The sequence below is a fragment of the Hyperolius riggenbachi genome, chromosome 4 (genome assembly GCF_040937935.1).
Source record: "Hyperolius riggenbachi isolate aHypRig1 chromosome 4, aHypRig1.pri, whole genome shotgun sequence".
In the NCBI taxonomy this organism is placed as follows: domain Eukaryota; kingdom Metazoa; phylum Chordata; class Amphibia; order Anura; family Hyperoliidae; genus Hyperolius; species Hyperolius riggenbachi.
In genome coordinates this window covers 285011785-285032643 of record NC_090649.1, presented here as the reverse complement: position 1 = coordinate 285032643, position 20859 = coordinate 285011785, and the positions used below count along the sequence as shown (strand labels likewise).

The following is a 20859-nucleotide window of genomic DNA, read 5'->3' as shown; positions in this document are numbered from 1 at the left end:
CAGAAGTCACAGGCACAGTGATCGGGGGCTGGGAACAGCTGATTCCTATACCTTGATCACAGAAGGGGATTACGACGGTGAGTTGAACGGAAACGGCGGGGGGATCGTGAACGCGGCAGTAAGTAAGCGGTACACATATGATCCACATGTGAATTATACAGGGGCGTAGATATGCGTACCAAAGATCCTGAAGTAGTTAAAATACATGTAAAAGATGTTTGTTTGTCCCAGAGTAATAGGCACTATACTGCTATTTTCCTTATTAGCAGTATACGTAACACTTAGTAACAGTATTTGGTAATTTTCTGACAAACGGCTGTTTCTTGGACCAGTGGGTCTTTTTATAGTTAATTTCCTGAAAGTGCTCTTTTAAAGAATGTAGGAAATGCTGAGAATCCCCCATGAGGAGATGGACTAGTCCAAAATCGATTAGATTTTGTTTCAGATTTGTACTACCAATTGCAAGTTACATAGGAATTTTTATCTATGGTGCCATATATTCTGAAACCAATCTACAGTATACATCTAATATTTATGATGTTATTGCCACCATATGTAGCTATCAACATGGGAACCACTTGATTATCAAAACAAAAGGAATCCATCATATCTGTCCTTTTCAAATGAGTTGTTTAGTTATTAAAGTTTTATTTATAGGCTGCTGATCTACATACTTTTTCTCCAAAGACAAAAGAAAAATAGTTGGATTGAAACCATGGAAAAATAATTTGCGTGTTTACTTAGTGCTGTAAAGACAAGCAACTCAGTGAAGATAATTAAGTCTTAATGGAAAGCCCCTTGAGTTTTACAGGTACAGAAGGAGGCCAGCACTTTTAATCCATCATTCAGTTGTCACTCGGTGCTTCCCTATGTTCTGCAGTGTGTTGAAACGTGCCATCTAAGAGGTATTTGGCAAGGCTGTTCCTATAAATAAACTTAAAAATTAAAACTAAATGGAACATAACTTTTTTTTATTTACCACCTACTAGTTTATAATTCCTCTTCTACTACACTACAAATATAATGCCTACCAAAATGTACAGAAGAAAACATCAAAATTACGAAATGAGCATGTGCTAAGGATTAGTGGCGTAGCTAAGGAGCTTTGGGCCTTAGTGCCAGTTTTACATGCCTCCCCTCTCCAAGCACTCTATACAAAACAATTGATACGGTGCACTAAAACCTGCCAAGGACAACACAGGGTCAGGGGTGCAAGAAGGGGAACAGTTTAATGACTATTATCTTTCAAAGCATCTATAGAAGTGATCATTACAAGCACAGGACCAATAAAGAGCTAATACTGCAGTTGAGGGAGGGTCCTATGGGGCCCCTCTGGCCCAAGGACGCCGGTGTTGTCGAGACCTCTGCAACCCCTACTGCTACACCACTGCTGAGGAAAGAAATGAACTTTTCATTGATCGCGGCCTGACCAGATTTCAGTGACTCTCTGACATCCTTTTAAAGAAAATTACACCAGAGAGGAAATGTGTGCATCAACCAAGTGAACCTGACAAATCTGGCTTTGCAAATTTGGCCTATTGGTTAATCACGAGACATTGCTCATGCAAATATGCATTTGCTTTCGCATGCCTAAATATGCAGGGTAAAAAACCAAAACCGCAAAACAATCGCCCTGCGGGAATTAGTTCATGCTACATAGCACTGTCCAGGGGCGCCACGAGGAGGCTTCCCATTGCCCCCATACAACCAGGGGGCCGCGGGGGTCCCAGGCTCTCTCACCACCTGGAACCCACACAGCGGCACCCCGGAGGGGGAGGCTGGGGGGTGCAGGCCATCTCCCCAGCGTGGCCAGCGCCGGGAAGAGCCGCCCGCACACACCTCCCAAGATTAAAAACAGGCACTTACCTTAACGTCCATTGCGTTCTGCTACATGCGCATGACCTGGGCGCGGCACATAAGGGGAGGACAGGCGCAAACAGCCTGCTCCAGGGCTCTCACCTCCTAAAACAAGCCATTCACCACTTGCCTCCAAAGAAAAGAAAATGCAATGCTAATTACACCAGAGAGGAAATGTGTGCATTAACCAAGTGAACCTGACAAATCTGGCTTTGCAAATTTGGCCTATTGGCTAATCACGAGACATTGCTCATGCAAATATGCATTTGCTTTCGCATGCCTAAATATGCAGGGTCAAAAACCAAAACCGCAAAACAATCGCCCTGCGGGAATTAGTTCATGCTACATAGCACTATCCAGGGGCGCCTTGTTTTTAATTTTGGGAGGTGGGTGCGGATGGCCCTCCCCGGCGCTGGCCACGCTTGGGGGGGGGGGGGGGGTCTGCGCCACTCAGCCTCCCCCTCCGGGGTGTTGCTGTGGTCCCTAGGCAGTGAGAGAGCCTGGGGCCCTGCAGCCCCCCGGTTGTATGGGGGCATTGGGAAGCCTCCCCGTGGTGCTCCTGGATAGTGCTATGTAGCATGAACTAATTCCCGCAGGGCAACCGCTTCGCGGTATTAGTTTTTGACCCTGCAAAGTTTGGCATGCGAAAGCAAATGCAATTTTGCATGAGCAATGCCTCATGATAAGCCAATTTAGCCAGATTTGCACAGCCAGACTTGTAAGGGTTAAGCTTGGTGTTGAGCACGCATAAATCTTCTTTTGGTAAGCTTCCTTTTAAAGAAAACCTGTAACCACAAAAAGTTCCCCTGGGGGGTACTCACTTCGGTAGGGGAAAGCCTCCGGATTCTATCGAGGCTTCCCCTGTCCTCCTGTGTTTCCACGGCGGTCTCGCTCTGGTCCTCCGAACAATGGGGATGTAAATATTTACCTTCCCGGCTCCAGTGCAGGAGCAGTATCGGCTCTCCGCTCGGAGATAGGCGGACATAGCCGATCGCTGTCGGCCCGCTGTATTGCGCATGTGCAAGTCTCCTGCGCCTGCGTAGTAGAGCGGACCTGACGGAGATCAGCTATTTCTGCCTATCTTCTTGCTGAGAGCCGCATACAGCGCCGCCGCTGGAGCCAGGGAAGGTAAATATAGCAAGCCTTGTCAGGCTTGTCGAGAGTGGATTGCAGAAGACTTCGGGGGAGCCAGCGCTGGATTGCCTGCAGCTACAGCGGAGGGGGAAGCCTCATTGGGACCCTGAGGCCTCCCCCTGCAGAGGTACACAAAACGATACAGTATACATTTTCGATTGAACTAATTGTGTATGCATTGCTAAATTTAACCACTCCATTAAATTAAGCAATACAGTATGCCTCCAGATCTCTTGGCCAGTCTGCTAGCTTTCTGTATATTAGAGAATTATTTGGGTTTGATTAATGGCACAGGCTAAAAGATGACAAGACCAGTACTCTACAGAGGTGAGTAATCTTCACTTCACTCCTGTATCCTTTATACTTCAGAAGCCACTTAATAGTTTATACTTTAAGAGTACTAGCAAATTTACATCTGTATCTGTGTGGATGCATAGCTGGGAGGGATAAATGCAATTGTTTGTGTGAACAGAAATCCACTCCTCAGTCTCCACCACATTCGTGCACTCAGGAGAACTCCAGTATTTGGTAAATAAAAGTACTCCCTACTTAGAGAGGTTATTGGAATTATTCTTTTTAATAAGCTTTGAGAATTCTGTGCCTAATGGACTGAGTGCATTTTTCCCCCATATACCTTATAGTGTTAACAGTGAGAAGCAGCTAATCCTATGCTGTGCCCATTTGTTTATTTATCTTTAAAGTTAAATCTCTTGTTAAGACTTCTATTATTAATGCATATTATAGTTAAAGGACCACTATCGCAAAAAATTGTACAATTTTATATACATGTAAACACATACAAAAGTATGTTTCTTCCAGATTAAAATGAGCCATAAATGACTTTTCTCCTATGTTGCTGTCACTTACAGTTGGTAGTAGAAATCTGACAGAACCGACAGGTTTTGGACTAGTTCATCTCTTCGTGGGGGATTCTCAGCAAGGTTTTTGATCTTTATAAATACACTCCCTGAAAAGGATTTATAGAAAGTTGCTGGCCAGCCGTCTTGCTTGCAGCAAACTTTTTTGGCAGTTGGACGGACAACTGCCATTCACTAAGTGCTTTTGAAAATATAGAAAACCCTGATAACCCCCCCATGAGGAGACGGGCTAGTCCAAACCTGACAAAATAGTGTGCAAGTGAGTAGGGAGGCTTTCTGGTATCTTACTATTTTGGCAGTTAAACTGCTGTTCAGGAAATGCTGTTGAAAACAAAGAAAACCCTGAGAATCCCCCATAAGGAGATGGACTGGCCCAAAACCTGTCTGTTCTGCCAAGTTTTAACGACCTACTTTTTTTGCGATAGTGGTCCTATTAAGTGCAATAATTAGCCATTTACAATGTTTTGTGCATTGTATGTCTGTAGTTTTTGTAATAAATTTATTGAAAAACTAAAAGAAGTGCACCGCACTCTAACAGTTGTGTGTGCTATAGGTATGCAGTATTTTTTTATTTTTTCAAACTATCTTTAAAATTGTTAAGCTATTTGAAGCGATTTGTGTCATTTCATTTTATCCTTGGTAATTCATATTGCATTGGACATATCTGATTAAGAATTATAAACTGAAAGATGCTTATCTAAGTATGTAGTTGTTTACTTACATAGTTATTGTAATTGGGAAAGGGTGGTGAGATTACATTTCCTTTAGTTCAATGTTAGCGTTTCCTAGCCAAGGAACAATAGTACTTCTCACATTTCCTTCCAGAAAAAGTGTATGCAAGACCCAGGACTATAAAATGGCAGACATCTTGGATCAGCAACTTTTTGATTAATTCGTCTAGTTAGATCAGTGCTGCTGAGGAGACAGAAGTTATTTGGAAAGAAATTATCATTTTGTTTTCTGCTTATAGTGCGTTTATAGAATACAGTATTCAAACGGAGTACAGGCAAGATCTGTGTCCCTGTCAGGCATACAAATTACTCAGAATCTTCATTGCTTTGAGCTCTCTGTGGAGCTTATTCTACCAAATTTAAAATTCTAGCGTATTTCTCCAGGCATACAGCAGCACTGCTTTTTGTCTGCACAAAATAGCCCTCACCTACATTTAATTGTTTATTCTTGCTGCCATATTTGCACATAATTTATCTTGTAACGTATAAGGCATTCCAGCAGCATTGTTGCTTGTTTGCATAATATAGTCCTCAACAACATTTAACTTTTTTTGTGATTACTTTTGGTTATTGTGCTATAAGTGCAATTTACGTCTCTTATACCAGGCACTATGCAACAATACTGCATGTCTGTACATTACAGTGTAAACTACTTTTACTGTTCATAATCCTCATCATTGCTTTATGATCTGGGGTCTTTTCTACTAGACTTGCAATTGCAGCATTTTGGATCAGGCACTGAACATTACTGCTGTTGTTCTACACATTGTAGCTGCATGCTTCTTTTTGTGTTCATCTTTGTTATTGCATAGTGCTTTAGGGCTCATTATATTTGCAGTTGCAGCATGTTAGACCAGGCATTAAACAGCAGTCCCGCTAGTCTGCAAATTATAATATCTTTAATTTTCATTATCATTGCTTAGTGCCTTAGGGCTTATTTGCACTACAGGTTCATGTATGCACAAAAAATGCTGTGCATGCAGTTATCACAGGGTTTATCCAGTAATACAGTGGGTATAACATTTTAGTATCTCACTTGTCACAACAGGTTTTACTGTTACACCCCCCAAAAAAATAATAATTACTCAATTTAGTTCAAATACATTTATCTTACAGGCCATCCGAATTCTAAAGAGACTTTGACAGTCCAACTTCAGTGTTCTCCCCAGAAATGTTTTTTCCAGCCAGGTGGTGGCATGAAAAAGTAGCAGGGTGGGGCGAAACAAGTGGGAATGCAGGGCTGGCGCAACTCTGCTTACAGCGTAGGAGGAGGATGAGGAGGCGAGCTGATGACAGCCAGATGCTCACCAAAATTAGCCAGGTGGAGCACCCAGCTAAAAGAGCCAGGGCAGAACACTGGACTTACTATATACAGCATGGGCTAACAAACAAGCTCATCTTGCCTGCAGGTCATTGAAAAATGTTTGTACCTGGAATGGTGCACGCATTAAATTTTCTTAAGAGACCTTGTAAGTTGTCCAATTGTTGAAATGGAATAAAACCACAATACTTACAGGCCATGTATGTGTCTCCAGACAGCAGTTGTCACCGAGTACTCAACTGGTGCGTCATTTCAAGTTTTGGAGGTTAGATACATAGGGCCCTAGTCTTTCTCGCTGTATCACCAACTTGCATAGCAACTTCCTATATTTAGTCTTATGAGTTGCTATGTGGCTAGTCATTATATCTGCACTCACCCTAGTAAAGCAGTTGGATCAGCAATGCCAGTAAGGATTGACAGTGTAACTGCACCTATGCATGTGTGCATACCCTGTCCTTTTCTCTGGCACAAGCTACATATTTGTTGCAGGAGCAGCTCTGGAAGTAAGTGCAAGAATGGTAAGGGGAGGAGAGGGGTGAAAACTGATTTTATTACAGTCACAGATTGTGTACTATGCCTACGATGCAGTCTTCGCTTCCTCATTTTTTATGTATTTTAATTTCAAATAAATGTATTTTTAAATCCTGCCATGTAGATCCACTAATGCAGTGGACCTACTTGGCAGGACTTAAATGCACATTTCTTTGAAGAATAAAAAAGACACCTGAAATATGTAGGCATGAAATTGACTTCTGAGAAAGATCTTTTCATGCATGCTGAATCCAAAGGGTTGATGGGAAAAGGAATCTAAAGCTAATGATATACTCTAGGCCAGTGGTTACCAAACTTTTTTGGGTGAAGGCACCCTTGATGGCTTTGAACTTTTTTCAAGGCACCCCTCGGCAAAAACAACTACAGAAATGCTTTTAAGACTGTTATCAGGCGACGACCCACTAGTAGCTAGTGATGTTTATTAGGCACCGCAATTCCTCTCATGTTCAACTTCAACCATGGTTGTGGGGACTAAAGGTTAACTAGCAGGTAATGCAGCCACATTGTATATCCATGTACGGTTGCATTACCTGATGGTATTGCATAAAGGATGAAAAGGTGCCAAAGGTGCACCAGGGTGCCGCGGCACTCAGTTTGAGAACCCCTGCTCTAGGCTAAAGCCAACCAAATATAATTAGAGGAGCGGTCAGCAATACTGTACCAGAAAAAAAACAACACATATATACAGTGGTTTGCAAAAGTATTCGGCCCCCTTGAAGTTTTCCACGTTTTTTCATATTACTGCCACAAACCTGAATCCATTTTATTGGTATTCCACTTGAAAGACCAATACAAAGTGGTGTACACGTGAGAAGTGGAATGAAAATCATACATGATTCCAAACATTTTAAAAAAAAAACTGCAAAGTGGGGTGTGCGTAATTATTCAGCCCCCTGAGTCAATACTTTGTAGAACCACCTTTTGCTGCAATTACAGCTGCCAGTCTTTTAGGGTATGTCTCTACCAGCTTTGCTCATCTAGAGACTGAAATCCTTGCCCATTCTTCTTTGCAAAACCGCTCCAGCTCAGTCAGATTAGATGGACAGCGTTCGTGAACAGCAGTTTTCAGATCTAGCCACAGATTCTCGATTGGATTTAGATCTGGACTTTGACTGGGCCATTCTAACACATGGATATGTTTTGTTTTAAACCATTCCATTGTTGCCCTGGCTTTATGTTTAGGGTTGTGCTGGAAGGTGAACCTCCGCCCCAGTCCCAAGTCTTTTGCAGACTCCAAGAGGTTTTCTTCCAAGATTGCCCTGTATTTGGCTCCATCCATCTTCCCATCAACTCTGACCAGCTTCCCTGTCCCTGCTGAAGAGAAGCACCCCCAGTGCATGATGCTGCCATCACCATATTTGACAGTGGGGATGGTGTGTTCAGAGTGATGTGCAGTGTTAGTTTTCCGCCACACATAGCGTTTTGCATTTTGGCCAAAAAGTTCCATTTTGGTCTCATCTGACCAAAGCACCTTCTTCCACATGGTTGCTGTGTCCCCCACATGGCTTGTGACAAACTGCAAACGGGAATTCTTATGCTTTTCTGTTAACAATGGCTTTCTTCTTGCCAATCTTCCATAAAGGCCAACATTGTGCAGTATATGACTAATAGTTGTCCTGCAACTATTCGTCCCCATGGGCCTCTTGACTGCATTTCTGATCAGCGCTCTCCTTGTTCGGCCTGTGAGTTTAGGTGGACGGCTTTGTCTTGGTAGGTTTACAGTTGTGCCCTACTCCTTCCATTTCTGAATGATCGCTTGAACAGTGCTCCGTGGGATGTTCAAGGCTTTGGAAATCTTTTTGTAGCCTAAGCCTGCTTTAAATTTCTCTAACTTTATCCCTGACCTGCCTGGTGTGTTCTTTGGACTTTATGGTGTTGTTGCTCCCCATATTCTCTTAGACAACCTCTAAGGCTGTTACAGAGCAGCTGTATTTGTACTGACATTAGATTACACACAGACGCACTCTATTTAGTCATTAGCACTCATCAGGCAATGTCTATGGGCAACTGACTGCACTCAGACCAAAGGGGCTGAATAATTACGCACACCCTTTTTTGCAGTTATTTATTTGTAAAAAAAAGTTTGGAATCCTGTGATTTTCGTTCCACTTCTCACGTATACACCACTTTGTATTGGTCTTCCACGTAGAATTTCAAGAAAATTGATTGTCTGTGGCAGTAATATGACAAAATGTGGAAAACTTCAAGGGGGCCGAATACTTTTGCAAACCACTGTAAGTAGATAAATACTAGCTCTACTTACATAACATATGTATTGCATTGTCCACATTTTGATTTCAGTGATTTTTTTATAGTAAAAAAAAAAGAAAATCCTTCTTAGGATTCTCCATCTTAACTGTCTATTTTGAATCCAATCCTGATGTCATTTCCTCCCTTACTGTCCTCTGCCTGATTGTGTATGCATTGCCCGCTCTCCTCCCAGTCTTCAGGCACTACCACCCAGCTCTGCAATAGAAAGTGCATTGTCTCAGCATGAGAAATATTGGCCAATCAGAGAGGAACAGAGGTGTGGGAGAGGAAAACAGGAGGGAGAGAGGCTCCAGCCAATCAGGCTGCATTAGTTAAGTCTGTGGGGAAAGTAGCAAAAATAGACAACCCAGCATGCCCTGCAACTTCCTTTTTGCGGCAGATGTACCAAATAAGGGCCACGGAAACTGGGGAATGTTGTTTTATGGAAAAGAAAACTGAGTGATTTTTAACGTTTGGATTGCCTGGTTAGCATCCTTATTACTTTACCAGATAAAAATAAAGAATTGATTGTATGTTCGACGGTTACACTTTAACACATATCTTGTTGTTGTACTGTTAGTTTAAGGACCACTCCAGCAAAAAAAGTAAGCAGTTAAAACCTGACAGAACCGACAGGTCCATCACCTCATGGGGGATTCTCAGGGTTTTCTTTGTTTTCAAAAGCATTTCCTGAACAGCAGTTGCTAAGTGTAACGACAAAAGAAATGTCCTGCTTATAATATTTATCATTTTTATTTTTACCTGTGTTTTAGACTACAGTACTTCCTGCCATTTGCTATTTTAGAACTGATGTACTTTATTTATTTTGCACAGGTTGGGACAAACGCTTCTAGACAAGCATTTTCTGCTGTGCCTCTAAGTCAAGATGTCTCCAAGTGGGAGTCCCTATTGAAAATCAAAGAAGGATTACTGCGACAGAAGGAGATTGTTATTGAAAGGTGAGTTCTATCTTTTCCTATGCATACAGCAATTTTTATGTTAATCTCTTATAGGATGACATTTCTGTTCTAGTTCTCTAGTAGTAAATAAAACTCTTTATTACATTAAGTACAATAGTAGCAATGACAGACTGCTGTTTCAAGCTGACACGCCCTTTATCAAACTGCAAAATAGCTTTTGCAGTTTGATAAGGAACTTGTCAGCCCAGAACGGGACAGAATGCTCCTGGCCATTGGAGCTTAACGGCGGTGCGCACGCGGCCGGACCGCGCATGTGCAGTACGCCCCAGACTGGAGGACTTTACAGTGCGAATTGCAGGTGATTCAGGAGGTGGAGTGGGACGGTGAGGGAGTGATCAGGCTGGAGGAAGCCCCAGGTATGAATGCCTTTTTTTTTTTTTCCCCTCTCCTCCATCTCAGGTTTTCTTTAAGGCAGCAGCAGTAACATATTACCACCAATGTGTATAAGCTCATTCTTTTGTTTTTTATGCACCATGGTTTTTAGTATGGATTACTGCTATTGTGGTAGTCTACCAACTTTTTGATACAATAAAGGGTTTTCATAATATAGCGCTTTATACCGTATTTGGTTTACAATTGTTTTACATGTAGAATATGTAAAGCAACGTGACCTAGATTTTAAAGCATAGAGCTCATTTATAAAATCATGGGGATTCTGCTGAGATGGTATATCCTTTATTTTCCTCAGGGGAAATATAGAGGGCTAAAACAAAATCCAAAAGCAATTTAATCACTCTGCATTATTAAAAGTCAGTTTTCTGTTAAAAAGTAAAAGAAACAAAACTTTAAAAATGTAGTCCCTATAGATCAGGGTTGCTCACACTTTTTCAACTTGCGAGCTACTTTGAAACTTACCGAGCCCCAGAGATCTGCCAACATTTAAAATTCTAAACTTTGCAGATCTCCCCCCCCCCCCCCCCCCATCATGATTAAGCAAAGGCAGATTTATTCCCCCTACTACCACATTATTAAGTGGACGTTCCTGCCCCCAGTATAGGTAGCTAGGCATAGGTGCCCCCAATACAGGCTAGCCAGGCATGGGTGCTCCCAGTATAGGTTAGCCAAGCATGGATGCCCCCAATATAGGTAGCCAGGCATATGTGGCCAGTGTAGTTAGCAAGGGATATGTGGCCAGTGTAGGTAGCCAGGCATATGTGGCCAGTGTAGGTAGCCAGGCATATGTGGCCAGTGTAGTTAGCCAGGGATATGTGACCAGTGTAGGTAGCCAGGCATATGTGACCAGTGTAGGTAGCCAGGCATATGTGGCCAGTGTAGGTAGCCAGGCATATGTGGCCAGTGTAGGTAGCCAGGCATATGTGGCCAGTGTAGGTAGCCAGGCATATGTGGCCAGTGTAGGTAGCCAGGCATATGTGGCCAGTGTAGGTAGCCAGGCATATGTGGCCAGTGTAGGTAGCCAGGCATATGTGGCCAGTGTAGTTAGCCAGGCATATGTGGCCAGTGTAGGTAGCCAGGCATATGTGGCCAGTGTAGGTAGCCAGGCATATGTGGCCAGTGTAGATAGCCAGGCATATGTGGCCAGTGTAGGTAGCCAGGCATATGTGGCCAGTGTAGGTAGCCAGGCATATGTGGCCAGTGTAGGTAGCCAGGCATATGTGGCCAGTGTAGTTAGCCAGGCATATGTGGCCAGTGTAGGTAGCCAGGGATATGTGGCCAGTGTAGGTAGCCAGGGATATGTGGCCAGTGTAGGTAGCCAAGCATATGTGGCCAGTGTAGTTAGCCAGGGATATGTGGCCAGTGTAGGTAGCCAGGCATATGTGGACAGTGTAGGTAGCCAGGGATATTTTATTTATTTATTTATTGTATTTATAAAGCCCCAACATATTACGCAGCCCCGGAAATTAATTTAGGTTACAGACAATATTTAGGGATGAGATACAGCAATATGACAAAACAGGAATACAAGAAAACCAGATCACACAGCACAGTATGAGTACCAGGTAATGCTTAGTCAGTCACTGGATGGAGAATGGAGATTAGGCAAGTGAGGTTCACTCAGATGCATAGCATGGGTTCACAGTAATGGAGGTGCATTATCAGGTAGGACACAAAAGGAGGACTCTGCACAAAGGCTTACAATCTAGATATGTGGCCAGTGTAGGTAGCCAGGGATATGTGGCTAGTGTAGTTAGCCAGGGATATGTGGCCAGTGTAGGTAGCCAGGTATTGTGCCCCTCCACCGGCCACCCTTTTCCTCTGCAGCCGCTGCTCTCCTCCACACTGGGATCACGCTCGCTGGGGCTGCATGCCGGGCTCAGAGACCTAACAGCGCGTATATGCGCCGTTGCTATGCCACCGCTCTCCTCTGCACTGCGGTCGCCGCTGATTTGAGGTCTCCGAGCCCGGGTGTAGCGACAGCGATAAGGCTCCCAGAGAGCGGAAGAGAGGCTGAGCGATGGCTGGGGTGGGAATGAAGTGGGGCGGGCCTGGAAGGAATGAGGTAAAAGGTCCACCCTGGCTCTCCCTTCGCTTCCTCTGAAGGCTATATGCTACTCTGCGTAGGGCAGCAGAGCAGCGCGATTAGATGGTACGCCGGCGCTGCACAGTCAGCGTCCGGCGCGCTATTTTCAAAAGTCCTTCGCGGTCTACCCAGTAGTCCTTTGCGATCTACTGGTAGATTGTGATCGCCGCATTGAGCAGCCCTGCTATAGATAGTCTTATAACATAAAGGGGGAATGGGAGTGCTGTATGATGTTTACTGAGCTCTCCAGTCTCCACCTTGTTTTAGTCAGTAACTGGTTTTGATCGGTACCTTGGCTGTTGATTGGAAGGGGTTACTTGGAATTGCAAGGGTTAATTCTACTTAGTCTGAACCATATATTGTTAGCTACTTCCTTCTTGAAAAGGTCATAGGGGTAAAGTCAATTTTTTTTAGTCAGGAAGAGGCAGGCTTGCTATAATGTACCCTCTCATCACCCTCCCAGTCCCTCCTCTTTCCCCTCCCAGTCCCTCCTCTTTCCCCTCCCAGTCCCTCCTCTTTCCCCTCCCGGTCCCTCCTCTTTCCCCTCCCATTTTCTCCTCTTCCCCCTCACAGTTTCTCCTCTTCCCCCTCACCGTTCCTCCTCTTCCCCCACCCTATTCACTCCACTTAAGCAGGATAGGAGGAAACAATGCCACAAGCCTGCCTCTTACTGTCTGAAAATTTAATGAGGAGAGTAACGGACAATGCACAGAGGTATATGTGCATTCAGCAGGATGACCTTGGGTAGTTTCCTCTTGGGTCAGTTATCCTTTAAAAAAAATGCCTTTAAGTATTTAAGGTATGAGGGAAAATTCCAAGATTAACGGCAATAACTGTTATAAAAGGAGAGATGCTTTTTATTAAAGAGAATCTGTACTCTAAAATTCTTACAATAAAAAGCATACCATTCTATTCATTGGGTTCTCCTGGGCCCCTTTGTGCTGTTTCTGCCACTCCCTGCTGCAATCCTAGCTTGTAATTGCCAGTATTAGGCAGTGTTTACAAACAAAAGACATGGCATGTGATAGTCTGAGAGGAGCTCAATCTGTGACTCATACAGAGCCTGCAGGGGGCATGGAGAGGGTGTGTATAGCTTCTGCCTATAACAAGCAGAGCAGCAGATTCCTGCCTGAGTGCCTGAGCCCAACAAAGCCATCAGAGGAAAGAAGATTAGATTATATAACAGTATCTGTGCAACTAGGAAAGGCTGCAGTAAGACAGACCACATTAGAACAGGTATAGGAAGTTGTAGGATAGAAGAAATAAGGCTGAAAATGTTGTTAGAGTCTCTTTTTAAGAACATTCTGGAGTTATCCCATGTCTGTAATTGCACCTTCTGTATGTCTGTCATGACGGGCTCTCTTTTCAAAAATAATCTCTAGTGATTTAATGATTTATTTTGTTTGGTATTATACCATCTAAAATATAAGCCTGTGAGCATTTAGACATGAAATGGAATAGAAACACAATTGAACACAAGTATTGTTTCCCTTCTAACCATTTCCGGACCGTGGTGATAGAGATCTACGCCCTGTTTTGATGGGCTCCTGGCTGGCAGGGCGTAGATCTCTATCACCGGCGCCGCCGCTCCCCGCCGCGATCGTGCGCACCGAACCGGCTGCACTTAGCTGTCTTATGACAGCTAAGGCTTCCGGGTATCGGCAGGAGCTGTCACTGATTGGCTCCCTGCCGTGTGATCGCTGTGAGCCAATCACAGCGATCACCCTCCGAAAGGCAACATAGTTGCCGTTCTGCCTCCCTCTCCGCCTCCCTCTCCCTGTCACTGTGGATCTTGTGTGACAGGGAGAGACGCACAGCCTGCAGCCGTGACAGGCTGTGCGATTTTAGTGTAAAAAAACACTTTTGTATCCAGATCTCCCCCCCATGTATCCCTTGATCCCCTCCCAACCACATATATATATATATATATATATAGATAGATAGATAGATAGATAGATAGATAGATAGATAGAGATCTAGATAGATAGATAGATAGAGATCTAGATAGATAGATAGATAGAGATCTAGATAGATAGATAGAGATCTAGATAGATAGATAGATAGAGATCTAGATAGATAGATAGATAGAGATCTAGATAGATAGAGATCTAGATAGATAGATAGAGATCTAGATAGATAGATAGATAGATAGAGATCTAGATAGATAGATAGATAGATAGATAGAGATCTAGATAGATAGATAGATAGATAGAGATCTAGATAGATAGAGATCTAGATAGATAGATAGAGATCTAGATAGAGATCTAGATAGATAGATAGAGATCTAGATAGAGATCTAGATAGATAGATAGAGATCTAGATAGAGATCTAGATAGATAGATAGAGATCTAGATAGATAGATAGAGATCTAGATAGATAGAGATCTAGATAGATAGAGATCTAGATAGATAGAGATCTAGATAGATAGAGATCTAGATAGATAGAGATCTAGATAGATAGAGATCTAGATAGATAGAGATCTAGATAGATAGAGATCTAGATAGATAGATAGAGATCTAGATAGATAGATAGAGATCTAGATAGATAGATAGAGATCTAGATAGATAGATAGAGATCTAGATAGATAGATAGAGATCTAGATAGATAGATAGAGATCTAGATAGATAGATAGATAGATAGAGATCTAGATAGATAGATAGATAGATAGATAGATACAGATCTAGATAGATAGATAGATAGATAGATAGATAGATAGATAGAGATCTAGATAGATAGATAGATAGATAGATAGATAGATAGATAGATAGATAGATAGATAGATAGAGATCTAGATAGATAGATAGATAGATAGATAGATAGAGATCTAGATAGATAGATAGATAGATAGATAGAGATCTAGATAGATAGATAGATAGATAGAGATCTAGATAGATAGATAGATAGATAGAGATCTAGATAGATAGATAGATAGATAGAGATCTAGATAGATAGATAGATAGATAGATAGAGATCTAGATAGATAGATAGATAGATAGATAGAGATCTAGATAGATAGATAGATAGAGATCTAGATAGAGATCTAGATAGATAGATAGAGATCTAGATAGATAGATAGAGATCTAGATAGATAGATAGAGATCTAGATAGATAGATAGAGATCTAGATAGATAGATAGAGATCTAGATAGATAGATAGAGATCTAGATAGATAGAGATCTAGATAGATAGATAGAGATCTAGATAGATAGATAGAGATCTAGATAGATAGATAGAGATCTAGATAGATAGATAGAGATCTAGATAGATAGATAGATAGAGATCTAGATAGATAGATAGATAGAGATCTAGATAGATAGATAGAGATCTAGATAGATAGATAGAGATCTAGATAGATAGATAGAGATCTAGATAGATAGATAGATAGAGATCTAGATAGATAGATAGAGATAGAGATCTAGATAGATAGATAGAGATCTAGATAGATAGATAGAGATAGAGATCTAGATAGATAGATAGAGATAGAGATCTAGATAGATAGAGATATAGATCTAGATAGATATGTATAGATCTAGATAGATATGTATAGATCTAGATAGATATGTATAGATCTAGATAGATATGTATAGATCTAGATAGATATGTATAGATCTAGATAGATATATGTATAGATCTAGATAGATATATGTATAGATCTAGATAGATATATGTATAGATCTAGATAGATATGTATAGATCTAGATAGATATATGTATAGATCTAGATAGATATATGTATAGATCTAGATAGATATATGTATAGATCTAGATAGATATATGTATAGATCTAGATAGATATGTATATGTATATATAGATATATCTATCTATCTATCTATATATATTTTTTATATTTTTTTTTTTACTAGATTGTGATTTTAACCACTTGCCGACCTCCCCTACCTAGGGGCGGCGGCAAAGTGGAGCCCGCAACGACCGCAATACGCCGATCGGCGGCTGTCATGAGCCTGAACGGAGAAACTGGGATTGATTGCAGTTTGCAGCAACACAGACACTGAGACAGGAATATACTATGCAGGAAGGTTTATTTACAATTGTACATACAGTATTATGCAATTTCAATGCAGCAGCATGCATAACAACTATGTACAGCAATCAGAGAATATGGTGGCAACTATATACAAGAACGCAACCACCACATGCATACACACCATACAACCAAAGCAAGGTGCAAAACCCCCAAAACCCTATCTATCTATCTAACTAAATATATACAGGATATATATACACATATACACAGGACAAATATATACAATATATATACCAATCGCAGTACAAGAAGGCAGGCACAAAATCACAGTCAGAACAAAGCATAAGTCGGCAACAATCGAGCAATCACGGTACAAAAGGAGCAGGCAGTAAACGAGGTCAGACAGAATCAAGGTTCAGTAACAGGATAACAGATACAGAAATACAGAATACCAGAGAACCAGGGTTGTCCAGATACTCCAGCTAGCAAGCACAAAGTTCTGGCAAAGGTTGCTCCTTGCAGGGCTCTTAAATAAGGAGGACACACCTGCAGCATGATTGACAAGCAAAGTCCATAGAGAGCAACCCTTGCAGTGGCAGAGCTGTCTCCAGCCAGCATAGAGCCACCCAGTGGTGGAACAAGGAAAGTTCAGGTCCTGCAAAGTCTCTAGAGCCATCTGCTGGTGGAATAAAGGAAGTTCAGAGTTCAACACGATGCTGCCACCAGCAGGCAGGAAGTGGCATGACCATATTCCTAACATAACCCCCCCCTTAAGGAGCGGCCTCAGGACGCTCCAACAAGACCATATACCACTACCGCCAGGATCCCAAGAGGCGGCAGAAAGGAAATCATACAGGAAGGTTGACAATTTCTGCCAACCCTGGGTGGGCAGGGAGGGAAACAGAAAATTTAATTTTTCACTTTGTATCTCAGGATGCTGAATTAGGAACTGGAGACAAAAGACATCAAGAAGAACACCAGGCTGGTAGGCATCAGACAGCATGGTAAACTGGCATATATTAGACAAAGCACCAGGCAGAGCAGTGGTCTGGTAAACATCAGCTAGGAAAGTGCCCTGCCAGGCAATAGGCAGGTCCTCACTCAAGCACATATCAGGCTGGTAGACCTTAGGCATGGCAGTGAAGTGGCAAGCATTAGCCGTAGACTGGGTGCCATCAGGAGGAAGAGCAGGTTCAGGAGGTAGCTTGGCAGTGGACTGGCAGACATCAGGCTGGAAAGAAGACAGGAAACCATCAATCGGGGCAATGGACAGGAAACCATCTGGAGGAAGATCAGCAACAGATTCAGGTAACTGGACAGCAGCAGCAGTAGGAGTTGGTAGTGGCTGGACCAACACAGCAGCAGGAGTCTGTAATGGCTGGACCACAACAGCAGCAGCAGGAAGAGTCTGTGGTGGCTGAGCAGCAGTAATCTGTGGTGGCTGAGCAGCAGTAATCCCAGTAATCTGTGGTGGCTGAGCAGCAGCAATCTGTGGTGGCTGAGCAGCAGCAATCTGTGGTGGCTGAGCAGCAGCAATCTGTGGTGGCTGAGCAGCAGCAATCTGTGGTGGCTGAGCAGCAGCAGCAGGAGGAGTCTGTGGTGGCTGAGCAGCAGCAGTCTGTGGTGGCTGAGCAGCAGCAGTCTGTGGTGGCTGAGCAGCAGAAGTCTGTGGTGGCTGAGCAGCAGCAGTCTGTGGTGGCTGAGCAGCAGAAGTCTGTGGTGGCTGAGCAGCAGAAGTCTGTGGTGGCTGAGCAGCAGAAGTCTGTGGTGGCTGAGCAGCAGAAGTCTGTGGTGGCTGAGCAGCAGAAGTCTGTGGTGGCTGAGCAGCAGAAGTCTGTGGTGGCTGAGCAGCAGAAGTCTGTGGTGGCTGAGCAGCAGAAGTCTGTGGTGGCTGAGCAGCAGAAGTCTGTGGTGGCTGAGCAGCAGAAGTCTGTGGTGGCTGAGCAGCAGAAGTCTGTGGTGGCTGAGCAGCAGCAGTCTGTGGTGGCTGAGCAGCAGCAGCAGCAGTCTGTGGTGGCTGAGCAGCAGCAGCAGAAGTCTGTGGTGGCTGAGCAGCAGCAGCAGCAGTCTGTGGTGGCTGAGCAGCAGCAGCAGCAGTCTGTGGTGGCTGAGCAGCAGCAGCAGCAGTCTGTGGTGGCTGAGCAGCAGCAGTCTGTGGTGGCTGAGCAGCAGCAGTCTGTGGTGGCTGAGCAGCAGCAGGAGCAGGAACTGCAGACTTGGAGGCAACAGCAGAGTCGCCAGACTTGGAAGCAACAGCAGAGTCGCCAGACTTGGAAGCAACAGCAGAGTCGCCAGACTTGGAAGCAACAGCAGAGTCGCCAGACTTGGAAGCAACAGCAGAGTCGCCAGACTTGGAAGCAACAGCAGAGTCGCCAGACTTGGAAGCAACAGCAGAGTCGCCAGACTTGGAAGCAACAGCAGAGTCGCCAGACTTGGAAGCAACAGCAGAGTCGCCAGACTTGGAAGCAACAGCAGAGTCGCCAGACTTGGAAGCAACAGCAGAGGTCTGTGACATCTGAGCAGTAAACTGGAAAACTTCAGGTAGTGCTGCAGGCATACTAGCAACAGACTGAATAGTCTCAGACAAGGTAGCAACAGGCTGGATGGTAAACTGGGTGCCCTCAAGTAGTCCAGCAGGCCAGGCACTACCAGGAGAAGCAAGAACAGTAGCAGGCCGGGCACCATCAGGAACATCAGCAACAAAAGTCTGTGAAGGCTGGGCAGCAGCTTGCATAACCTCATGGATCTGGGCCGTTGGCTGAGCGCTTGGCTGGACCGTTGGCTGAGCGCTTGGCTGGGCCGTTGGCTGAGCGCTTGGCTGGGCCGTTGGCTGAGCGCTTGGCTGGGCCGTTGGCTGAGCGCTTGGCTGGGCCGTTGGCTGAGCGCTTGGCTGGGCCGTTGGCTGGGCCGTTGGCTGAGCGCTTGGCTGGGCCGTTGGCTGGGCCGTTGGCTGAGATCCCAATACAGTCTGTGCGGGCAAGGAGCAAAGTTCTGCAGGCAAGGAGCAAAGTTCTGCAGGCAAGGAGCAAAGTTCTGCAGGCAAGGAGCAAAGTTCTGCGGGCTGGATGCAACACTCTGCGGGCTGGATGCAACACTCTGCGGGCTGGATGCAACACTCTGCGGGCTGGATGCAACACTCTGCGGGCTGGATGCAACACTCTGCGGGCTGGATGCAACACTCTGCGGGCTGGATTGCAGGACTGGATACTGCAGGATGAACATGCTGGGGCTCTGCAGGCCTGTCGGGCTTACCCATAGTCAGCAAATCTAGTCCATGAAAAAGTCCACAAGGAAAGGCGAGGAACTGCTCAGGACTGACTGGAGATTGCTGAGGACAAAAATCAACTGGAGTCTGTATGGAGCTGCATGGAGTCTGCACCGACTTGGATGGAGTCTGCACACGACTGGAATCGGCTAGAGGCTGTACAGGAGATGAAGCGACTGGAGGCTGCACAGGAGATGAGGCGGATGGAGGCTGCACAGGAGATGAGGCGGATGGAGGCTGCACAGGAGATGAGGCGGATGGAGGCTGCACAGGAGATGAGGCGGATGGAGGCTGCACAGGAGATGAGGCGGATGGAGGCTGCACAGGAGATGAGGCGGATGGAGGCTGCACAGGAGATGAGGCGGATGGAGGCTGCACAGGAGATGAGGCGGATGGAGGCTGCACAGGAGATGAGGCGGATGGAGGCTGCACAGGAGATGAGGCGGATGGAGGCTGCACAGGAGATGAGGCGGATAGAGGCTGCACAGGAGCAATAGAGGCTGTAGGGAAGTATTTGCGTTTTGGTTTCCTCAACACTGGGACAGACTTTAATGCAGATACTGGCAACTGTGAGGACCAAGGTGTAGATCTGATGGCCGTTTGCTTAGTAGCGCATTTCTTCTGGTCAGTAGAGACAGGCAAGTCATAATACACAGATTTAGTTATTACTGGTAATGTAGGTACAAATTGTTTAACTGTTGCAGGCTGTGAGTATTGGACATGGTTCGAGGTATATGAAGGGTTAACAGAAGGAAGGGAGTGAAAATGAGAGGACAGAATCTCAGACCAGGCATCAAGTAGCTTTGCAGCTGATTCACACTTGCAGAGTTTTTGCACATTCAGAGACTGAGTCGCACACATACAGGCCCTTATAAATTCCTCTTCTTGATTGGCATAATATTCAACAAACCTCTGCCTATCCTTCCTCAAATAATCAAATAAATATTCAATTTGATCAGAATTAAATTTAAATTCAAATTTATTTCTTACAGGCAGGGCATGAGATATGGAGCTGGGAGATAACACTTTCTGCCAAGCAGACAATAGAAGTGAAGCTTTTCCAGATTTGCATAGGCCTTGATTGATCAAGGATTGCAGAGAGTTAATGCATGTTTGCACAGTTTGTTTATCCTTGTTATTAAAATAATCAAAAAAACCCACTTGATCATCTTCTAACAAATTAATCAAGGCTTCAATTTTATGCAAATTGTAAGGTGGTAAATACCCATCAGAAACTGTAGGGAACGCAAGATCATACCAGATTTTGATTATGCATTCAAAATCCTGTGAGTCAAACGATCCATCCTTAACAAGTCCATAAACCTGACTAATTAACTTCAGCAGATCTTCCCTAGGATAATCAGCAAAGAAAGTGCGGCATTCTTGCTCAGATTCCTCAGCCAAAAATGCATAGTAATCAAGATCTTG

The 20859-nt window shown here is 44.1% G+C and overlaps 1 protein-coding gene across 2 annotated transcripts in view; it reads left to right on the top strand.

Annotated features, from left to right (window-relative positions):
• CEP85L (centrosomal protein 85 like) overlaps positions 1 to 20859 on the top strand; it is a 273930-nt gene that overhangs the window by 196382 nt on the left and 56689 nt on the right. For both annotated transcript variants that reach the window (XM_068231365.1, XM_068231364.1), the window contains exon 4: positions 9558 to 9682. In XM_068231365.1, the coding sequence (XP_068087466.1) occupies positions 9558 to 9682 (125 nt within the window). The remainder of the gene's footprint in view (positions 1 to 9557; positions 9683 to 20859) is intronic.